The 17359-nt window shown below is 45.3% G+C and overlaps 1 protein-coding gene across 2 annotated transcripts; it reads right to left on the reverse strand.

Annotated features, from left to right (window-relative positions):
• Positions 1-1945: 1945 nt before the first annotated feature.
• Positions 1946-7621, reverse strand: LOC123090993 (cathepsin B-like protease 2). 2 transcript variants are annotated; one of them, XM_044512385.1, is made up of 12 exons: positions 6396-7620; positions 5969-6013; positions 5312-5356; positions 5140-5220; positions 4883-5045; positions 4751-4755; positions 4579-4653; positions 4350-4475; positions 3008-3226; positions 2530-2643; positions 2410-2445; positions 1946-2310 (listed from the first exon to the last, which is right to left on the reverse strand). In XM_044512385.1, exons 1-12 carry the CDS (start codon positions 6456-6458, stop codon positions 2200-2202), a joined length of 1083 nt encoding a protein of 360 aa, XP_044368320.1. In that variant the 5' UTR covers positions 6459-7620; the 3' UTR covers positions 1946-2199. The 2 variants fall into 2 exon arrangements, with proteins under 2 accessions (XP_044368320.1, XP_044368321.1); XM_044512386.1 differs by lacking the exon at positions 5969-6013 and having other exon boundaries at positions 6396-7621.
• Positions 7622-17359: the final 9738 nt, after the last annotated feature.

The raw sequence follows: 17359 nt of genomic DNA on the forward strand, positions 1-17359 counted from the left end.
GCAACTCCTGCCGCCGCCACCATTGACAGAATCAAACTGATCTGTTGCACAACACATCTCGTCGAGAGCGCCTGCTTCGCATGGCTTTTAGCTTGCCGACAACTTCTTAACTATGTGCCAACCTAGCTCATGATACCACCTGTTAGAATAATTCAGTGTGCATGTCGATCAGTCGAGGGCAAGCAATCACACAAGCACAAGCATGACAACCAAATTTGTTAACGAGTTCAGCAACATGTACCAAATCACATGATACATTGGACGACAAGCACGCCTAGACATCAAGACAACACTCCGACCACCCGCCGCGGCCAGTTCGGCCACCCCTGCCACGAGCGCCCCGGACCGTCCCTCTCATGATCTATGTCTAGCCTGCCAACTTATGTCAAATTTATTTGGCTACCGGTGATGCCCTCATATAATAGGCTCGGGTTACATATGTCCGACTCAAACACCTAATCCGCAAGTAATTGGAAGTCCAATTGTAGCACAACTTTACACATAATATTGGCATTTTTTTTAACAAAAAGCATTGTTGTTAATGAACTTCGTGTCTTTGTGGTGTCAAGAGATAGTTGGTGCAGAGATTATCATTATTGTAGTTTGCCGGTCGATGTTTTGACCATTTTTTCCTCTCTTAGGTATAGTTTTAATCTTCTATGACTTTGCTGATTACCAGGATGTTTTTGTATATGTTGGTTGTGTGCATATGAGTTATGCAGAGATCGGGTGTGTGTCCATTATGTCCGTATCCATTTGATGATTCATTTTGAGTCAATAAAATTCACTCTTTCAAATCCTACAAGATTTAAGTTTTTTATTTGATCACATAAAAACAAAGGTTCTTTTTCAAAAAAATTGAGTCGATGCTAGATACCCAATGGAATGTAGTACAAATTATTCTTTAGGAAAAAAATCCTAAAGGATTCAATCCTACTAATCAAACGGCCTACATAGAAAAATTCCTAATGATTCTAATCTCTACCTAATAATAAAGAGACTACCACTTCATAGTTCATCTAAATATTACCCCCGAAGTTGCTATAAATTACCCACTATGCTACTCATAAGTGTAGAAAACAATTCGACTTTTTTTCCAAAGTCGCCTTGAGCTTTGAGTCTTATATAGTGTTACCCTCATATATCAGAGTGATGTAGCGGCCAAGACCTCGGTGTTTTAGGCCGGAGACCCGGGTTGGATCCAAATCCACCCTTTTTTCTCTTCTTTTCTTTCTTTTTTCCCTTTCTTAAGGCAAGCGGACCTCCTCCTCCCGCGTATGCATATGGGCCGGCCCATGTGTGAGAGGCGTGATGCCCCCTATTTTTTATTTCTTTTTTTCCTTTCTTTCTTTCTTATTTTTTGATTTTCCTTCTTTAAATTAATTCGAGATTTTCAAAAATTCCAAAATTTAAAAAGTTGTGAGTTTTAGATTTTTTTGAGAAATCATAAAATGTTCTTGAAATTCAGAGATGTGTATTCAAAACATATTCTGGAATTTGGAAATAATGTCAATTAAATTTTAGAAAATGTTCATAAAAATTCAAACAAACCCGTAAATAATAAACAAAAGAAACCATCGCTTACATAGAGTTGTTTTAGGGAATCTTTAGAGGTCATTTTATTTTTTTAGTAGTCTATCGCGCGTCATGTATAAATTTTTTTTTTGTCGTCTACATAGCGCTGGGCCCCAAAAAAATTGACACAACTTCCTGTGGGTTAGTTTTTGTAAGCTATATGAAAATGACTAAATGTCTAATTTGCCTACATAGCTATATTTATTTTGGTACTATAGTTTTACTGGTCATGGAAAACGCCGCGATGCCAGGTCAAGGCGAGACACATCATTCATCAGTCTAGTTCAAGCAAGGTCCATCAATGTAGTTTGCTCAGCCAAAAAAAACGTTGTGGTGCCTTAGGAAATCAAGTCACGATGACACCATCACATTTCAGTTTTTGAAATGACTTTTTAGAAGTCCCTTATCTCATAATGACATTACTCAGATGTAGTTTAAGAAATGACATTTTAAAAGTCCTTATCTCATCCTGATATAATCTGCATAATCTGATTGTTTTTCTCCCGTTGCAACGCACGGGCATATTTGCTAGTCCTATGAAAATCCGTTGAATCAAAGAGGGTCTTAATTTGATAGGAAAATCCCTAATTCCAACTGCAACAGAGGAAAGGCGCCGCTCAGACTTCACATTGCAAAGGCGCTACCCGCGATGTTCTTTGTCGAGGGCATACCGGCATTAACATCTCCTTCAATGCCACATTCATTCGTGCCCCTTATGACCTTGAAGTACCCATCCTACAATGAATCAGAAACCAAAACTTGTTAATTAGCCAAACACATGATCCTACCATTCACTCTTGCACTTCAACAATACAGGGTATATGTCACACTCACATCGCCCCATCCTCTGTTCCACTGATTTGCAAGAAGCTGAGAAGCAGAAGACAAAATGAAACACGTCAAGACTTGATCATTGTTTGATAAATAGTGTAAGGTAGAGAATTAACAAGATACCCAGTAATCCTCGCCAGCATCACTTGTTCCCCATCCAATCAATTTGGCGGCATGACCTCCCACCATCCTACCTGTGATTTGCTTGTAAACACCTGACTTGTAGTGTGCAAAGTCCTGCAGCAAATTGCTGTATTAAATCAGCACTGAAAGTAACAAATATCTTCTTCACCTTTGATGACAGAATCTGTACTTCTGTAGTCTTATATACAATCATAAAGCATATGAGTTGTTGGCCGCATGCAAGGCTTCAAAGATAATAATTGTATTTCATATTTCAGTATGCTAACAAGAGTATGTATGTTTTTGTTTCCATTTCTCCTACTGCCATGTTCTTTCCACGGTTTTATTCAGATTTAAAGCTTTTCAAAGTTTTGTTTATATTATGTTTGTACATTTCAAAGTAATAGCAGAAATTTCGACTCATTTTGAGAGCCTTGGCAGAACACATGTCAAACATCAAATACTGAATCGAAGTTACCTCATAAATTATGAAAGAAACTTCTACAGGGCCATTCTTGTAGACCTCTGCCATGATGTCATGTGGATCAGAGTTTACTTGGTATGCATCGATGCTGAAATGTTTCTTTTCCTCCCAAACTTGGTTCTGAACCTTGCATTTCTTTTCACACACAGGTGTAGGATAAGCAGGTTCGCATCCAGGATGCTGGCAGCCAACCTGATCAAAGAATGGATCGCACTGCAAGACAGTAATATGTACAAGGATGAGTGGTATGCTCAGCTGAGTCTTTTTTACAAGAAACATTAGGGGAGAGCCTAGTTAAATAAAAATACAATAAAATGATATGAAAGCAATACATAGTGAGGAACAGAAAGAAAAAATGCAAAAAAATCTAGCCAGATAAAGGCGTGCAGATAGTTTCAGGCTTTCAGCTAGGCTTTCTGTGTTTTCCAGAAGATCTTTCTTGAAGATCATGAAGAAATATTTATAATGATTCTTGTACTTCATGTTGTTAGAATAAATCCAAGGCGCTCCGTCGATCTACCTAGGACCAAGCAATCACACGAGGCACAACACCGAGATTTGTTAACAAGGTTCACCGATATGGCTACATCCCCGGGGCCTGACTACGGGCGCTCCTCCCCGTGACACCGTCACAATACCGCACTCCGGCCGCCCGGGCGCTGGCACACGCCGCCGGCTCCCCCGCGTGCCCGTGCTATTATGTTACGCAATCCCGGGTCCGCTACACCAGCGTTTCCGACCCACATGCGTCACCAGGCCCAACCAGAGAGCAACACCGACTTATGAGAGGCCTTGGGCCCTCTTCCCCCAAAAGACTAGCCTGTTAGGAGCCTGTTAGGAGGGGACACCCCTGCCCTTATAAATCGTGTTATGTCTACCCCCACAACCGATGTGGGACTAAACCCAACACATGTTGTATATGCGACAGCGAATTTTCCAAAACTTGAAACAGAGCAATTTGTAGTGTAGTGTTGTGCCTGAACAAAGTTGGGATGAATTTGCAAATAGTCAGGACACACTAAGATTACAATATGCTCCTACTATTCCCTGATTTTCGGGTTCAAATATACAGTGTTACCATATCATTTAGCGCCAAATGATACAATCAATATCTGAGCTGTTAAAAAAATGTATTCACAAACCAATCAATTTCATTTACGGATCGAAATATTACTGATAATTAATATACTATCCAACTTCCATTATATTGATATTACAGATTCAGTAATACCCACTGTTGTAGTTAGAACTTAGAACAGAGAGAAGTGATTCATAATAACAGGATCAAAATAGTATCAGGACACTGAAGTGGTAGAAAATAGAGAGTTAGCTATACCTCGTCAGTAACAACACCGTTCTCGACGAAGTATTGCCATGCGAAGATAGGATATCCTCCCTCACAACCATCGCCACACAGAAACCCACAGCAAGCCACTATGTCATTGACAGAAAGTGAAACGTTCTGCAAGGAATAAAACCAGCAGGCTGGTTATTGTAAGAAAAGGACCAAACAGGCCTGTTTAAAAACGGACCCGAGAGTAGACGGATCGTCCATATGCACTCACCACGCCGTGATGAATGCAGAAACGATCTTGCAGGCACTCCACAGCACCAAAGGCCCAACACGCACCACAGTGACCCTGCCATTGTCAACCAATACATACTACCTTGATCATCTTCAATTTTCCAGCAAGCACTCGTGGTGGTAACGACATAAGGTAATGTGCATAGACTTACTTGATCTGCTCATGAAAATCAGCGTTTTCCAAGGTATTGGAGAAAAACAACGATTAAATGAAGTTGGTCAGTGCAATTAAAACGGCATAGAACCGGTTTATGATCATGGAGTTATCTAGTAGTTGAGCTTACCAAGTATTTTCCCGATCGTGCTGCAGCCAGACCATTTAGATCTGGCGTCGAACTCCTTTGGGAGATCCTCCTTTTCTGATGTAGAATAAGTTTTGGTTGGAACACCAGCCAGTAAACCTGGAGGCGTTGGCTTCACTCCCAGGATATGCTTAAATTGCTCAATCTGCACGGAAGAGGATGATTCCGAGGTCAGCAAACAGAGAAGAAAAAAATGGTGCCTCGATGGAAACACAAGATGAACAGAGTGTTCTATGTACAGTATAGTTTGCGAGGTAGGGATTGTGTCCAGCCGTCCACCCGGCATTGGGATGCTTGTTGACCGTCTGAATGATGTCCTTCTGCGACAGTACAATACAACACCATATCATGAAGAGCAATACAAACAATAGATTTAGAGATGGTGTCAATCTGAGTGGGACTAAAAGTCACCTGGATGATTCCTAGGGAATGCTCTGCCTTGGCTGCTCCCGCTAGCTGCATGTACATAGAGATTTTAAGCAAATATATATGTGATTCAGCTAACCGAGTAACACCCTGACCCTATCTATTCGGTGTTAGGATCGGGTTTTCGTTCTTAGCAATTTTTGTTGTCCGTGGATGGCAAGTTTAGTGGGTAAGCATGACAAATCCGTTCAGTTCAATTATTTTTTGGCCAGGTTTTGCCGTGCTTGCTAACTAATTTTGTCATCATCGCGGCTACTAAAATTGCCATAAAAAACATTTGTTCTGCCACGCCTTCCTGGGAAGGTCAGCACGATAACACTAAAAAAAACAGAATTTTGTTTCAGAGCTATTCGACTTTCAGTGTTTGGCATCAGCTTATCAGAGAAAAGGCCCTCGGTTGGCTCGCCATCGAGTCGAGCTCCACCAGCACGGGCGAGGACGGTCGGGACCCATTAAGCTTGCAATCCTCAAAGTTTCCCTAAACGGAAAGCCGTACCCTGCTAAATTGCTAATCTCCGCAAGTTTGGTAACGAACCTGTGATAGTACAACACCATTATGATTATGATTATTAGTACAAACAATAGAAGATGAGTAGGAGTAGACATAAATATGGTGTCAATTTGAGGGGGATAAAAAATGACCTGTATTATTGGTAGGGAATGGTCTCCCCTCGCAGCTCCGACGAGCTGCAGGTACAAACACATGTTAAAGCAAACATGGATGTGATTCAGCCAACTGCGTAACATCATGACTGATTCCTTAATGCTAGTAGGGGTGGGCACATTTTATCCCAAGCAGAGAAAAACATGGGATGAAGGGATCGAACATTCGTTCCAAGCTATTCGTTTTTCAGTATCAGTCTATCAGAGGACGGGCTCGCCATCTAGCTGCAACACGGCGCGGGAGGCCCGAGGCCCCTCCATCAGGTCCGGGGTGGTGGATTCGTTCGCGCTTCGCGGAGGACAGGTCGTCACCCACTAAGCTTCCGAGGTTCGCTGCGCTCGACTACTACTACCAAATCTGCAGCAGAGGTGGGATCTCGTTCAGATAAGACGAGAAGAACCGAACCTGGGGGGCAGCGGCGGCGGCAGAGAGGAGGACGAGCAGCGCCAGCGGGAGTAGCCTCCCCATCTCCTTCGACCGGCGACAGGGGGGAAGCAAGCAGCAGGAGTAGCTGCAGCTGGCGGACTTGCTTCTCCTCCTCCCCCACACCGCCCTTTAAACAGGGGAGTAGCTGTAGGCTGTCGCAGGGGACTGGAGCTAAGCTGCAAAAATGGTTTCCGGGGGACGGTGATGCGGGCGCAGGTGCTGCGATACGCCTGTCGGCCCCCTTTTCTGCCTTCAGATCGGCACCACGCGACGGCGTGCGTGCTGCCACGCCAGAGCCAGCAACCGTTTTAAAACGTACGTACTTGTATACTATCGGCTTGATTCGCCCATGCGTCGCGGCCTTCTTCTCGCGGGAATCCTTTTGGAAATGGGCAGTACTAGTCGACGCGCAGCCGCCCGATGCACGCGCCCTGGACCACACGATTGCCTCGCGCACGTCCCTCTCTTCTCGCGAGAAACGCCAGCCCTTTCTTCTCGCGAGAAACGCCAGCCGCACACATTCCCTACTAGCTCGTGGTTCCCCCGCGGCCTTTCGCCTCTGGCTCGATGGCGCCTCTCGTCGGCTCGCAGCCACTGCACGGCAGCGCAGCCCGCCGGACCCCCTCGCCGGCTTGATGGTCGCATCGCTCGTGCCCCGCGTGTGTCTGTCCCCATGTAGCAAAACACGCCGTCGGTTCCAGCAAAAAAGCCTGCAGGTTGAAACATCCTCGCTAGTTCGTTGCTCCTACCGTAGCCGTCGCCGTAACCGGTTCCAGCAAAATTTGGCGCCGATTCCAACAAAATTGTGCACCGGTTCCAGGTTTTGCCAATTTCGTAGCTCCCCTGGCACATCTCGCACGAGGGAAGAAAAGCGGCCGTCAGGGCCGTGCTATGGAATCAACCAGCTCCAGCAAAATACTTCGATGGTTCCAGCAAAAAAGAGGAATCTAACAAAAAAATCAAAAAGAAAGAGTGGTAGCAAAAATCAAATACGGTAGCAGCAAAAACAAAGGGCGGTGGTAGCAAAAATTTGAAACTCGTTTCAGCCAAAATCAAAGACGGGCGGTAGCAAAAATCTGAAAGATTGTAGTAGCAAAATCATATATGGTAGTAGCAAAAATCATAGATGGTAGCAGCAAAACTTAGAGCTGGTTCCAGCAAGAAGCACCCCCAATTACAAATCCTTGCAAAAAAAATCACTAATTCGAGCAAAACAAAAACCTAGTTGTAGCAAAAATTGCAGCCGATGGCAGCTCTCGTCGAATCCGGGTGAAGCACCGCTCTTTGCCGGTGGTGGCACTCCGCCTCGCCGGTTCCAGCATGCCCCCGCAACTCGGCACGCCGGTCCTAGCTCCAGGCACGACGCGGTTGTAGCACTCGGCACCTCGAGTCGCCGTTATCGCCCCGCATCACACCTCGTGCTGGTGTCTCCATTGGCTCGGGCCAGCTGCCGTCGGGGTCCTCCGCACCAGATTCGCCACCAAAAACCGCCGGCCAAAAACACAGCACCTCCCTTCCCCAGGACTCCTCGCAGCAGCGCCTTCCTCCTCTCGACTTACAGCGGCGATTGGTGGCCGTTGTGTGCAGCGGTGGCTGTGATTTGTGAGGAAGATAGGGGAAGTTGCGATGTCCTGGTCAAATCGATGAGAGAAAGGGGAACAACGACACGTGATGAGGTATGTGGCAAGAGAAGAGCACCCGTGGGCCCAGTACATGCGCACTAGCGACCGGCGGAACAGGTAGCCGGTCGACCGGCTGCGAATGTTTACCTTTGGAAATTTAGTAGTACTCCATTAAACCATTACTGAATATGGAGTAGTAGCTGCAACTGTGCAGATCTTTATTGTTTTTGCCAAGACATTTGTTAGAGCATGGAACACGAGTAGACAGGATGGCAGATCGGCACATGCACAAATTTTTTTATGGGCATTATAAAACCGGATAAGAGTAGCCATCGTAGATCTCAAGATCTGTCCATTCTTTTATGGCATCTACAGCAAGACGCTAAATCTGGTCCCTCAAACGCTGATGTGTCTGGAGTTATCCTCAAATGGTGACTCGGCAAGCCCTTAAATTTTCTGGCGAGAATATCATACAAAAAGCTGACATTCGGTGGAAACCGGTGAAAACCACGTGAAAATGATATTTAAAGTTTCAAAAAGAAAAATCTCAAAATGATATAGGATGTTAAGAGGGTGATGTTTCTATTGGCATGCAAAATATTAAGTTTAAACACATTACGGGATGTGAGTTATGAAAACGACAAAATTAACGTTGAATAGCGTCAACAGTAACATCGCTATTCATTGCTGAATTTCTCTTTTTCATAGCTCGCATCGCGTTTTGTCCGATGAAATACCCATGCTTCAATTTTTTGTCCCTTCTTTTTTGAAGCACTGTATTTGGATACGAGCACTATAAGTCGTCCAATGGCTCATCAGACGAGGATTACACAGATGAGACAGTGATGATGCTGGCGGTCCTTGCGGACGTGGAATGTGCGAAAGAGCATGTTCTCAATTTCAAGGGACCGATCAAGGGTCGTCGAGTGCTCAACCGCAACAGGGTGCGCGACCATTTGACCTTGATGGATGACTACTTTGCCCCCGATGCCCTCTCCGCTGACAGTTTTCGTCGGCGCTTTCGGATGCGCAAAAATGTCTTTGGTCGTCTCTACCATGGCCTCTGATCCTCTGATGACTACTTCATCTTGAAGAAGGACGCCTTGGCAAGGATTGGGTTCTCTAGTTACCAGAATTGCACGGGCGCACTGCGGATGCTTGCATATGGCACGGCCGCTGATTCGTGGAACGAGTACCTATGGATGCCTGATAGTACATGTGAAGGTGTCATGCTCAGGTTTGCAACTGTCATGGTCTCGGTGTTTGGATATCAGTAGTACCTAAGAGAACCAACTATGGCAGAGACCGAGAGGATCTTGGCAATCTTGGAAGCAAGGGGGTGGCCAGGTTTGTTCGGATCTCTTGACTGCATGCATTGGAAAATGGAAGAAATGCCCAAAAGTTTTACAAGGGCAATATGAGAGTCATATTAAGAAGCCCACCATCATTCTTGAAGCAAGTGCATCACAATATCTTTGGATTTGGCATGCTTTTTTGGCATGTCCGGTGTCTCACAATGACATCAATGTGCTGCAGCGTTAACGTTCATCATTGTTTGCTAGGTTGACTGAAAGAAAAGTTCCTCCTTGCCACTATACCATCAATGGTCATGAGTACAACATGGGCAACTATCTGGTTGACGGTATCTATCTTCCGTTGCTACTTTTGTCAACACCATCTCTGTTGGAAATATGAGCAATTTACCGAATGATTTTATTAACAAAAATACTAGATAAAGCATGACTAAAATAGAAAATATAAAGCAAGTCATGCAATCTGACAGAGAGAAGGTAAACATCATATGCATATATGAACATGAGGTAAACACATCTAGAACAGACACTAGATGAAGTTGCTTATAAGAAACAGAACCTAACATACGTAGGGCAGAAACTAGAGCCAAGAACTGTAGGAGGACTTCTAACAGAAAGGAGAAGAACACGTACGGCACAGCAGCAGCAGAAGCGCTGGACTTGAGGTCGGTGTCCTTGCCTGCCATGTCGTCGAGGAGGTCGTGGACGTCGGGGAAGAAGTCGTCGTCGGGGAAGTAGTCGTCGGCGACCGGATCGTCCGTGATGAAGTAGCCAGTAGTCGCGCTGAGCGCTCCCCAAAAACCTTATCACCCTTCTCCCGTACAAGACTCAAAAGGTGCGGTCTCGGAGGCCTACTGTCCCGATGTGCGGTGCACGCTGCAAGCCGGGATGAGGAAGACAGTAGTAGCGCAGAGATTGGAACTGTGTGGCGAGAGGAAGAGGATCTTCTGATGTGTCTCTCGAGAGAGGAGTGACCTCTCTTATATAGGCACAACAGAGGGACGCGAGCAGGCTGCGCCGGGAGGTGAAGCAACGAAGGGAGACGAAGTGAATAGGCAGCACGCGAAGAGGTGCGCCGTTCGTATTCATTATCCACTACCGCAAAAACTTTTCAGCTCCCAGGTGACCTTTCGTATACCCGTAGTGCGTGGCAAAAATTAGACATCGGCTCGGCTCATTCCCGCGGCGCGGCGCGGCGCGGTGCGTCGTGACGAGGCGTGGCGTGGCGTGGCGAGGCGGGCGGAGGAGGAGGAGCGCGCGTGGATGTCCCTCTTGTTCTCATGCTCATACAAGTGGGGAAGGAGCCTCCCTTATAAAGAGGTCCAACTCCCTCTAAACTAGCAAGGTGGGACTAAACTTTTAGTTCTACCTCTTGCCTTGCACGAATGGGCTGCGTGGGCCTCTAGGATTTATTAGGAATTTCTGAAAATGCTATTGGGCTAGGCCCAAATAGGCAAAAATTCCAGCAATCCCCCACCAGATCCCAGAGGCACACAAAATTTGTCTTTGGTTCCAAAACATTGTTTTATATACCGGTACTGCAGTGGAGACTATTAAGTTGAACTTCCACCTAGAACCCTATGCTACACTAGTAAGCAACTTGAAGAGTGGACTGGGCCTTGAACTACAAGTTTTCTGCGAATCTAATTTCACATAAAGCCTTGACCGATACGTGGCTACCGTGGGTCTTCCCCGCAGGTGGAGCTTATGCGTCATACTCCGTGACCTTTCATGAGTTTACTAGAGAGAATCCTACTCTCATAGATTGCGAGGTTTAACAATCAGACTCATATAGGTGCGTTTTTCAAAAGATGTTCTGCAGGACAACATCTCTGCTTCAAAAAGCCACTTAGAACACATTAAGATATACATCAACCTGCCATGCATATTAGGAGAATATTGCATCTTCATGGAGTGGTATTTTAACAGTAAGGATACTCTCCTCTCAGTTGACCAACAGCTTGTCTTCCACATCTAATTCACGTGATCTCCAATCACAAAGAATAGGTTACCACTGTGAACAACTCATATTGTGGGTCTCATTCCCATCTCCCTCGATGCATTATCTATCACATTACGTGATAAACCCTTAGTAAAAGGATCTGCCAGATTTTTAGACGTTTGGATATAGTCCAATGCAATAACTCCAGAGTTTTTCATTTTTCTGACAGACTTTAACCTTCTCTGAACGTGTCTTGATGACTTCATGTTATCTTTTGAGCTGCTCACTTTAGTGATCACAGTTTGATTGTCATAGTTCATAAGGATACCCAGTACAGGTTTCTCAACTACCGGCAAGTCATTCAAGAGCCGACAAAGCCAATCTGCTTCGACCGTAGCTGTATCTAGTGCTGTGAGTTCTGCTTCCATTGTTGACCTCGTTAAGATGGTCTGCTTGCAAGACTTCCAAGAAACAGCGCCACCTCCATGAGTGAATACATAACCGCTCGTGGCCTTTATCTCATCAGCATCTGAGATCCAGTTTGAGTCACTATATCCTTCAAGCACCTTTGGATGCCCAGTGTAGTGAATTCCATAATTCGCAGTGCCTTTCAAATAACGCAAAACTCTCTCTAGAGCTTTCCAATGCACATCTCCTGGTTTTGAAACAAACCGACTCAGTTTGCTAACAGCAAAAGAGATGTCAGGTCTTGTAGCACTGGCTAAGTACATAAGCGAGCCAATAATCTGAGAATACTTCAATTGATCTCTAGCAATTCTTCGATTCTTTCGAAGCAGCACGCTAGCATAATATGGTGTTGGAGAGGGCTTGCAGTCACTATAGCCAAAGCGACTCAAGATCTTTTCCACATAGTGAGATTGAAGCAATGTAATCCCACCATCATCATCTCTCAACAACTTGATGTTCAGAATGACATCAGCCACTCCTAAATCCTTCATCTCAAAATAGCGAGATAAGAAATCCTTGACCTCCTTAATAACATTCAGATTTGTTCCGAAAATCAGTATGTCATCAACATACAAGCAAAGCATAACTCCCTCGCCCCCACCATGGCGATAGTACACACATTTGTCAGCTTCGTTCACAACAAAGCCTGCAGCTGTTAGAGTTCTTTCGAACTTCTCGTGCCACTGTTTGGGTGCTTGCTTGAGTCCATATAAAGACTTCAGCAACTTGCACACTTTCCCTTCCTGACCATCTATTACAAACCCATCTGGTTGTTCCATATAAATTTCCTCATCCAACTCTCCATTTAGGAAAGATCATGTGAGGCAGCTAGTGAAAGTAGATCTCGAATAGTGGTTAGTCGAGCCACAGGTGAGTAAGTATCAAAAAAGTCTTCACCTTCCTTTTGGGTATAACCCTTTGCCACGAGCTGAGCCTTGTACTTTTCAATAGTACCATCAGGCCTAAGCTTCTTCTTGAATACCCATTTGCATCCTATAGGTTTGCACCCATAAGGACGATCAGTTATCTCCCAAGTTTCATTCGCCAAGATGGAATCCATCTCGCTACGAACCGCTTCCTTCCAGTAGTCAGCATCTTCCGATGCATAGGCCTCCGAAATAGAACTGGGAGTGTCATCTATGAGATACACAAGAAAATCATCACTAAAGGACTTTGCAGTCCTTTGTCTCTTGCTCCTAGTAGGAACTTCATTGTTTTCCTCCACAGGACTTTCAAAGTGTTCCATCGAAATGGCAGGTTCGGTAATTGTAACTGGTTCCTGATTCGATGAACTAGGCATTTCCTGATTAGATGAGGTAGCCATATCCTTCATGGGAAAGATATCTTCAAAGAAAGTCGCATCATTCGACTCCATGATCGTACCGACATGCATGTCAGGTACCTTAGATTTTACAACCAAGAATCTATAGCCAATGCTATGAAAATCATATCCCAGGAAAACACAATCCACAGTTTTTGGTCCCATCTTCCGCTTCTTTGGAATTGGCACATTGACTTTCGCCAAACAACCCCAGGTTCGTAGATAAGAGAGCTTTAATCTTTTCTTCTCCCATTCCTTGAATGGAGTTATCTCTTTGTTCTTTGTGGGAACTCGGTTTAGGACATGACATGCAGTCAATATCGCCTCCCCCACCATGCCTTGGAGAGACCTGATGTGTCTAACATGGCGTTAACCAAATCAGTTAGAGTACGGTTCTTCCTTTCGGCCACCCCATTTGACTGAGGTGAGTAGGGAGGCGTCCTCTCATGGATTATACCATGTTCCGCACAAAAAGCATCAAATTCATTGGAAAAATACTCTCCACCACGGTCGGACCTAAGCCTCTTGATTTTTTTGATCAAGTTGGTTTTCCACTTCAGCTTTATAGATCTTGAAAAAGTTCAAAGCCTCATTCTTAGATTTCAGAAGATACACACGGCAGTATCTAGTGGAGTTGTCAATTAACGTCATGAAATATTTCTTTCCACCTTTTGTCAAAACACCATTCATTTCACATAGATCTGAATGTATAAGTTCTAGTGGTGCAAGATTTCTCGTCTCCGCAGTCACGTGAGACTTACGAGGTTGCTTAGCTTGCACACATACTTGACACTTAGATCCCTTGACAGTGGTGAAACTAGGGATTAAGTTCAACTTCGCTAGTCGTGACATGCAACCAAAGTTAACATGACAAAGACGTGAATGCCACACATTTGATTCACTATTGTTGCAAATATGATTAACAACTTTATTGCAAACGTTTGATAAGGATAAATGAAACAGGCCTCCTGACTCATAGCCTTTACCAACAAAGGTTCCATACTTGGATATTACAAATTTATTCGACTCAAAGACAAGCTTATAGCCATCTCTACACAGAAGAGATTCGCTAACAAGATTTTTATTGACGGAGGGGACATAATGCACGTTCTTCAGCCGCACGATCTTCCCCGAAGTAAACTTCAGATCGACCGTGCCAACACCACGAACAGAAGCACTTGAACCGTTGCCCATTAGCACGGTTGAAGTCCCTGCGGTCTGATAAGACGAAAACATGGAAATATCACCGCATACATGCACATTAGCACCCGTGTCAATCAACCAATCAGGAGAATGACATACTAAAAGAATAGTGGGAAATATACCATACCCATCATCCTTCATGTTAGTGTCTCCAATGACAACATTAGCGGTCTTGCCGCCTTTCCCAGGATGACGCTTGTCATAGCGATTGGGGCAACTAGGAGCCCAATGATCAGGATCTCCACACACATGACAGACACCTTTCTTCTTGTCATTCTTCTTCTTGAAGTTCGTGTGCTGCACAGCCTTGTTCTTCCCATCAAACTTTGCTTTACCATCAAGCTTGCCCTTGTTCTTGAACTTGTGGGACTGGAAGTTTTTCTTCTGTACCAGATTGGCACTAGATCCTCCCTCAATACCTCGAGCACGTGTGTCCTTTGCTCTCGCCTTTTCTTCCACATCAAGAGTACCAATGAGATCCGAAACGGAAAACTCCTGTCTCTTATGTTTCAGTAAGGTAGCAAAGTTCCTCCATGAAGGAGGAAGCTTAGTGATGATACCCCCGGCAACAAACTTGTCCGGTAGCATGCAATTGAAGTGCTCAAGTTCTCTAGCAAATGACTGTATCTCATGAGCCTGCTCAACCACGGAGCGCTCTTCAGTCATCCTGTAATCATAGAATTGCTCCATGATGTACAACTCAGTGCCGGCATCCGAGACCCCAAACTTGGCCTCGAGCGCGTCCCACATATCTTTTCCATTGTCAATTGACGCATAAGCATCAACTATGTTCTCACCAAGAACACTCAAGAGAGCAGCCTTAAACAAGGTATCCATTTTCTGAAAAGCTTGTTCCTGTTGGGCATCTTGCTCTCCTTCAGGTTTGCCAAGAGTGGCGTCATAGCAGCTCATGGTCTGAAACCATAAGACTGCTCTCACGCGCCACCTCTTATAGTGGATACCCTCAAACATAGGAGGTCTCATGGAAGCAGCAAAACCACTCGGGGTAAATTGCCTATAATAAGGTTTTTGGATTGTTGGAAATATGAGCAATTTACCGAATGATTTTATTAACAAAAATACTAGATAAAGCATGACTAAAATAGCAAATATAAAGCAAGTCATGCAATCTGACAGAGAGAAGGTAAACAATATCTGCATATATGAATTTGAGGTAAACACATCTAGAACAAACACTAGATGAAGTTGCTTATACGAAACAGAACCTAACATACGTAGGGCACAAACTAGAGCCAAGAACTGTAGGAGGACTTCTAACAGAAAGGAGAAGAACACGTACAGCACAGCAGCAGCAGAAGCGCTGGACTTGGGGTCTGTGTCCTCGCCTGCCATGTCGTCGAGGAGGTCGTGGACGTCGGGGAAGAAGTCGTCGTCGGCGACCGGATCGTCCGTGATGAAGTAGCCAGTAGTCGCGCTGAGCGCTCCCCAAAAACCTTATCACCCTTCTCTCGTACAGGACTCAAAAGGTGCGGTCTCGGAGGCCTACTGTCCCGACGTGCGGTGCATGCCGCAAGCCAGGATGAGGAAGACAGCAGTAGCGCAGAGATTGGAACTGTGTGGCGAGAGGAAGAGGACCTTCTGATGTGTCTCTCAGAAGAGGAGCGACCTCTCTTATATAGGCACAACAGAGGGACGCGAACAGGCTGCGCCGGGAGGTGAAGCAACGGAGGGAGACGAAATGAACAGGCAGCACACGAAGAGGTGCGCCGTTCGTATTCATTATCCACTACCGCAAAAACTTTTCAGCTCCCAAGTGACCTTTCGTATACCCGTAGTGCGTGGCAAAAATTAGACATCGGCTCGGCTCATTCCCGCAACCCGCGGCGCGGCGCGGCGCGGCGGGCGGCGGCGGAGGAGCGCGCGTGGATGTCCCTCTTGTTCTCATGCTCATACAAGTGGGGAAGGAGCCTCCCTTATAAAGAGGTCCAACTCCCTCTAAACTAGCAAGGTGGGACTAAACTTTTAGTTCCACCTCTTGCCTTGCACGAATGGGCTGCGTGAGCCTCTAGGTTTTATTAGGAATTTCTGAAAATGCTATTGGGCTAGGCCCAAATAGGCAAAAATTCCAGCAATCTCTAACCTAGTTCACCAGAAAAAATCTCACTTTGCCAAAAACAAGAAGTAGCTAGAAAGCACGTTGACAGGGCATTTGGAGTTCTGCATGCACGCTTTGCAGTTGTTCGTGGGCTGCTAGACAATGGGATTCAGAGACCTTGTGGGAGGTGATGACCTGTTGTGTGATTGTGCACAACATGATCATAGAGATTGAGGGTAAGGATGCCGCCACAGGTCTTGAAAAGAGCATATCGAGCTTCTATACTAGAATCCGACATATTTGAAGAGTTAGTTCAAATGCATCAACAGATTCGACATCGAGCAACTCACAAGCAACTAAGGGAAGGTATGATTAACTATCTGTGGGCGGTTATAGGGTACAACAATGTTGGAACTTATTTAAATTGGAACTACTGCTGCATTTGAATATTTGAACTATTCTAGACTATATATGCGGCTATTTGAGCATGCGGGCTTTAAATTTTTTTGGGGACGAATGTATGCGGATAGTATTGGATGATCGGCTCCCACATCAGTGTCAAGTAGACTGGCCCTCCTGCCTGCAGACGGATGCAGGAGAAAATTTATGGATCAGTGTTGGAGATGTCCTAAGGCCGAAGGACCGAAGAGCGCTCGCAATCCATGTGTCCCTTTTACTCGAGGTGAAAAAAAAATTAACAGCGAAAGAAGGGGCGTCCCGCAGATAACACCTCCCTAGGGTAAAGCATAACGATGGATCATTTCCTTCCTTCTCAAGCAAGGCATGTTTACGTCGGCTAATTGGGAGAGGAAGGTTCGCGACCTCTTTTCCATCTCCTTCCTCTCTCACACGCACTTGTTCTTTCCATGGCCGACTGTCGACTACTGTTGCCGCTGCTGCTGCCATCCCATTGGTCCGCAGGGCAGAGAAGGTCCAAGCGAACGATGCCAAAAATACGAAGGGCCCTTTAGTGAGGGCAACAGAGGAGGGAGCAGCTACATAATGCAAGGAACCCCCC

The sequence above is a fragment of the Triticum aestivum genome, chromosome 4B (assembly GCF_018294505.1).
Source record: "Triticum aestivum cultivar Chinese Spring chromosome 4B, IWGSC CS RefSeq v2.1, whole genome shotgun sequence".
In the NCBI taxonomy this organism is placed as follows: Eukaryota; Viridiplantae; Streptophyta; class Magnoliopsida; order Poales; family Poaceae; genus Triticum; species Triticum aestivum.

Coding starts and splice junctions, on each gene's coding strand:
- LOC123090993 (XM_044512385.1), bottom strand. CDS start 6,458: ATGGGGAGGCTACTCCCGCTGGCGCTGCTCGTCCTCCTCTCTGCCGCC. Junction 6,014..6,395: donor CCGCCGCCGCTGCCCCCCAG/GTTCGGTTCTTC, acceptor TTGTACCTGCAG/CTCGTCGGAGCTGCGAGGGG. Junction 2,644..3,007: donor TTTCTTTCATAATTTATGAG/GTAACTTCGATT, acceptor AATTTGCTGCAG/GACTTTGCACACTACAAGTC.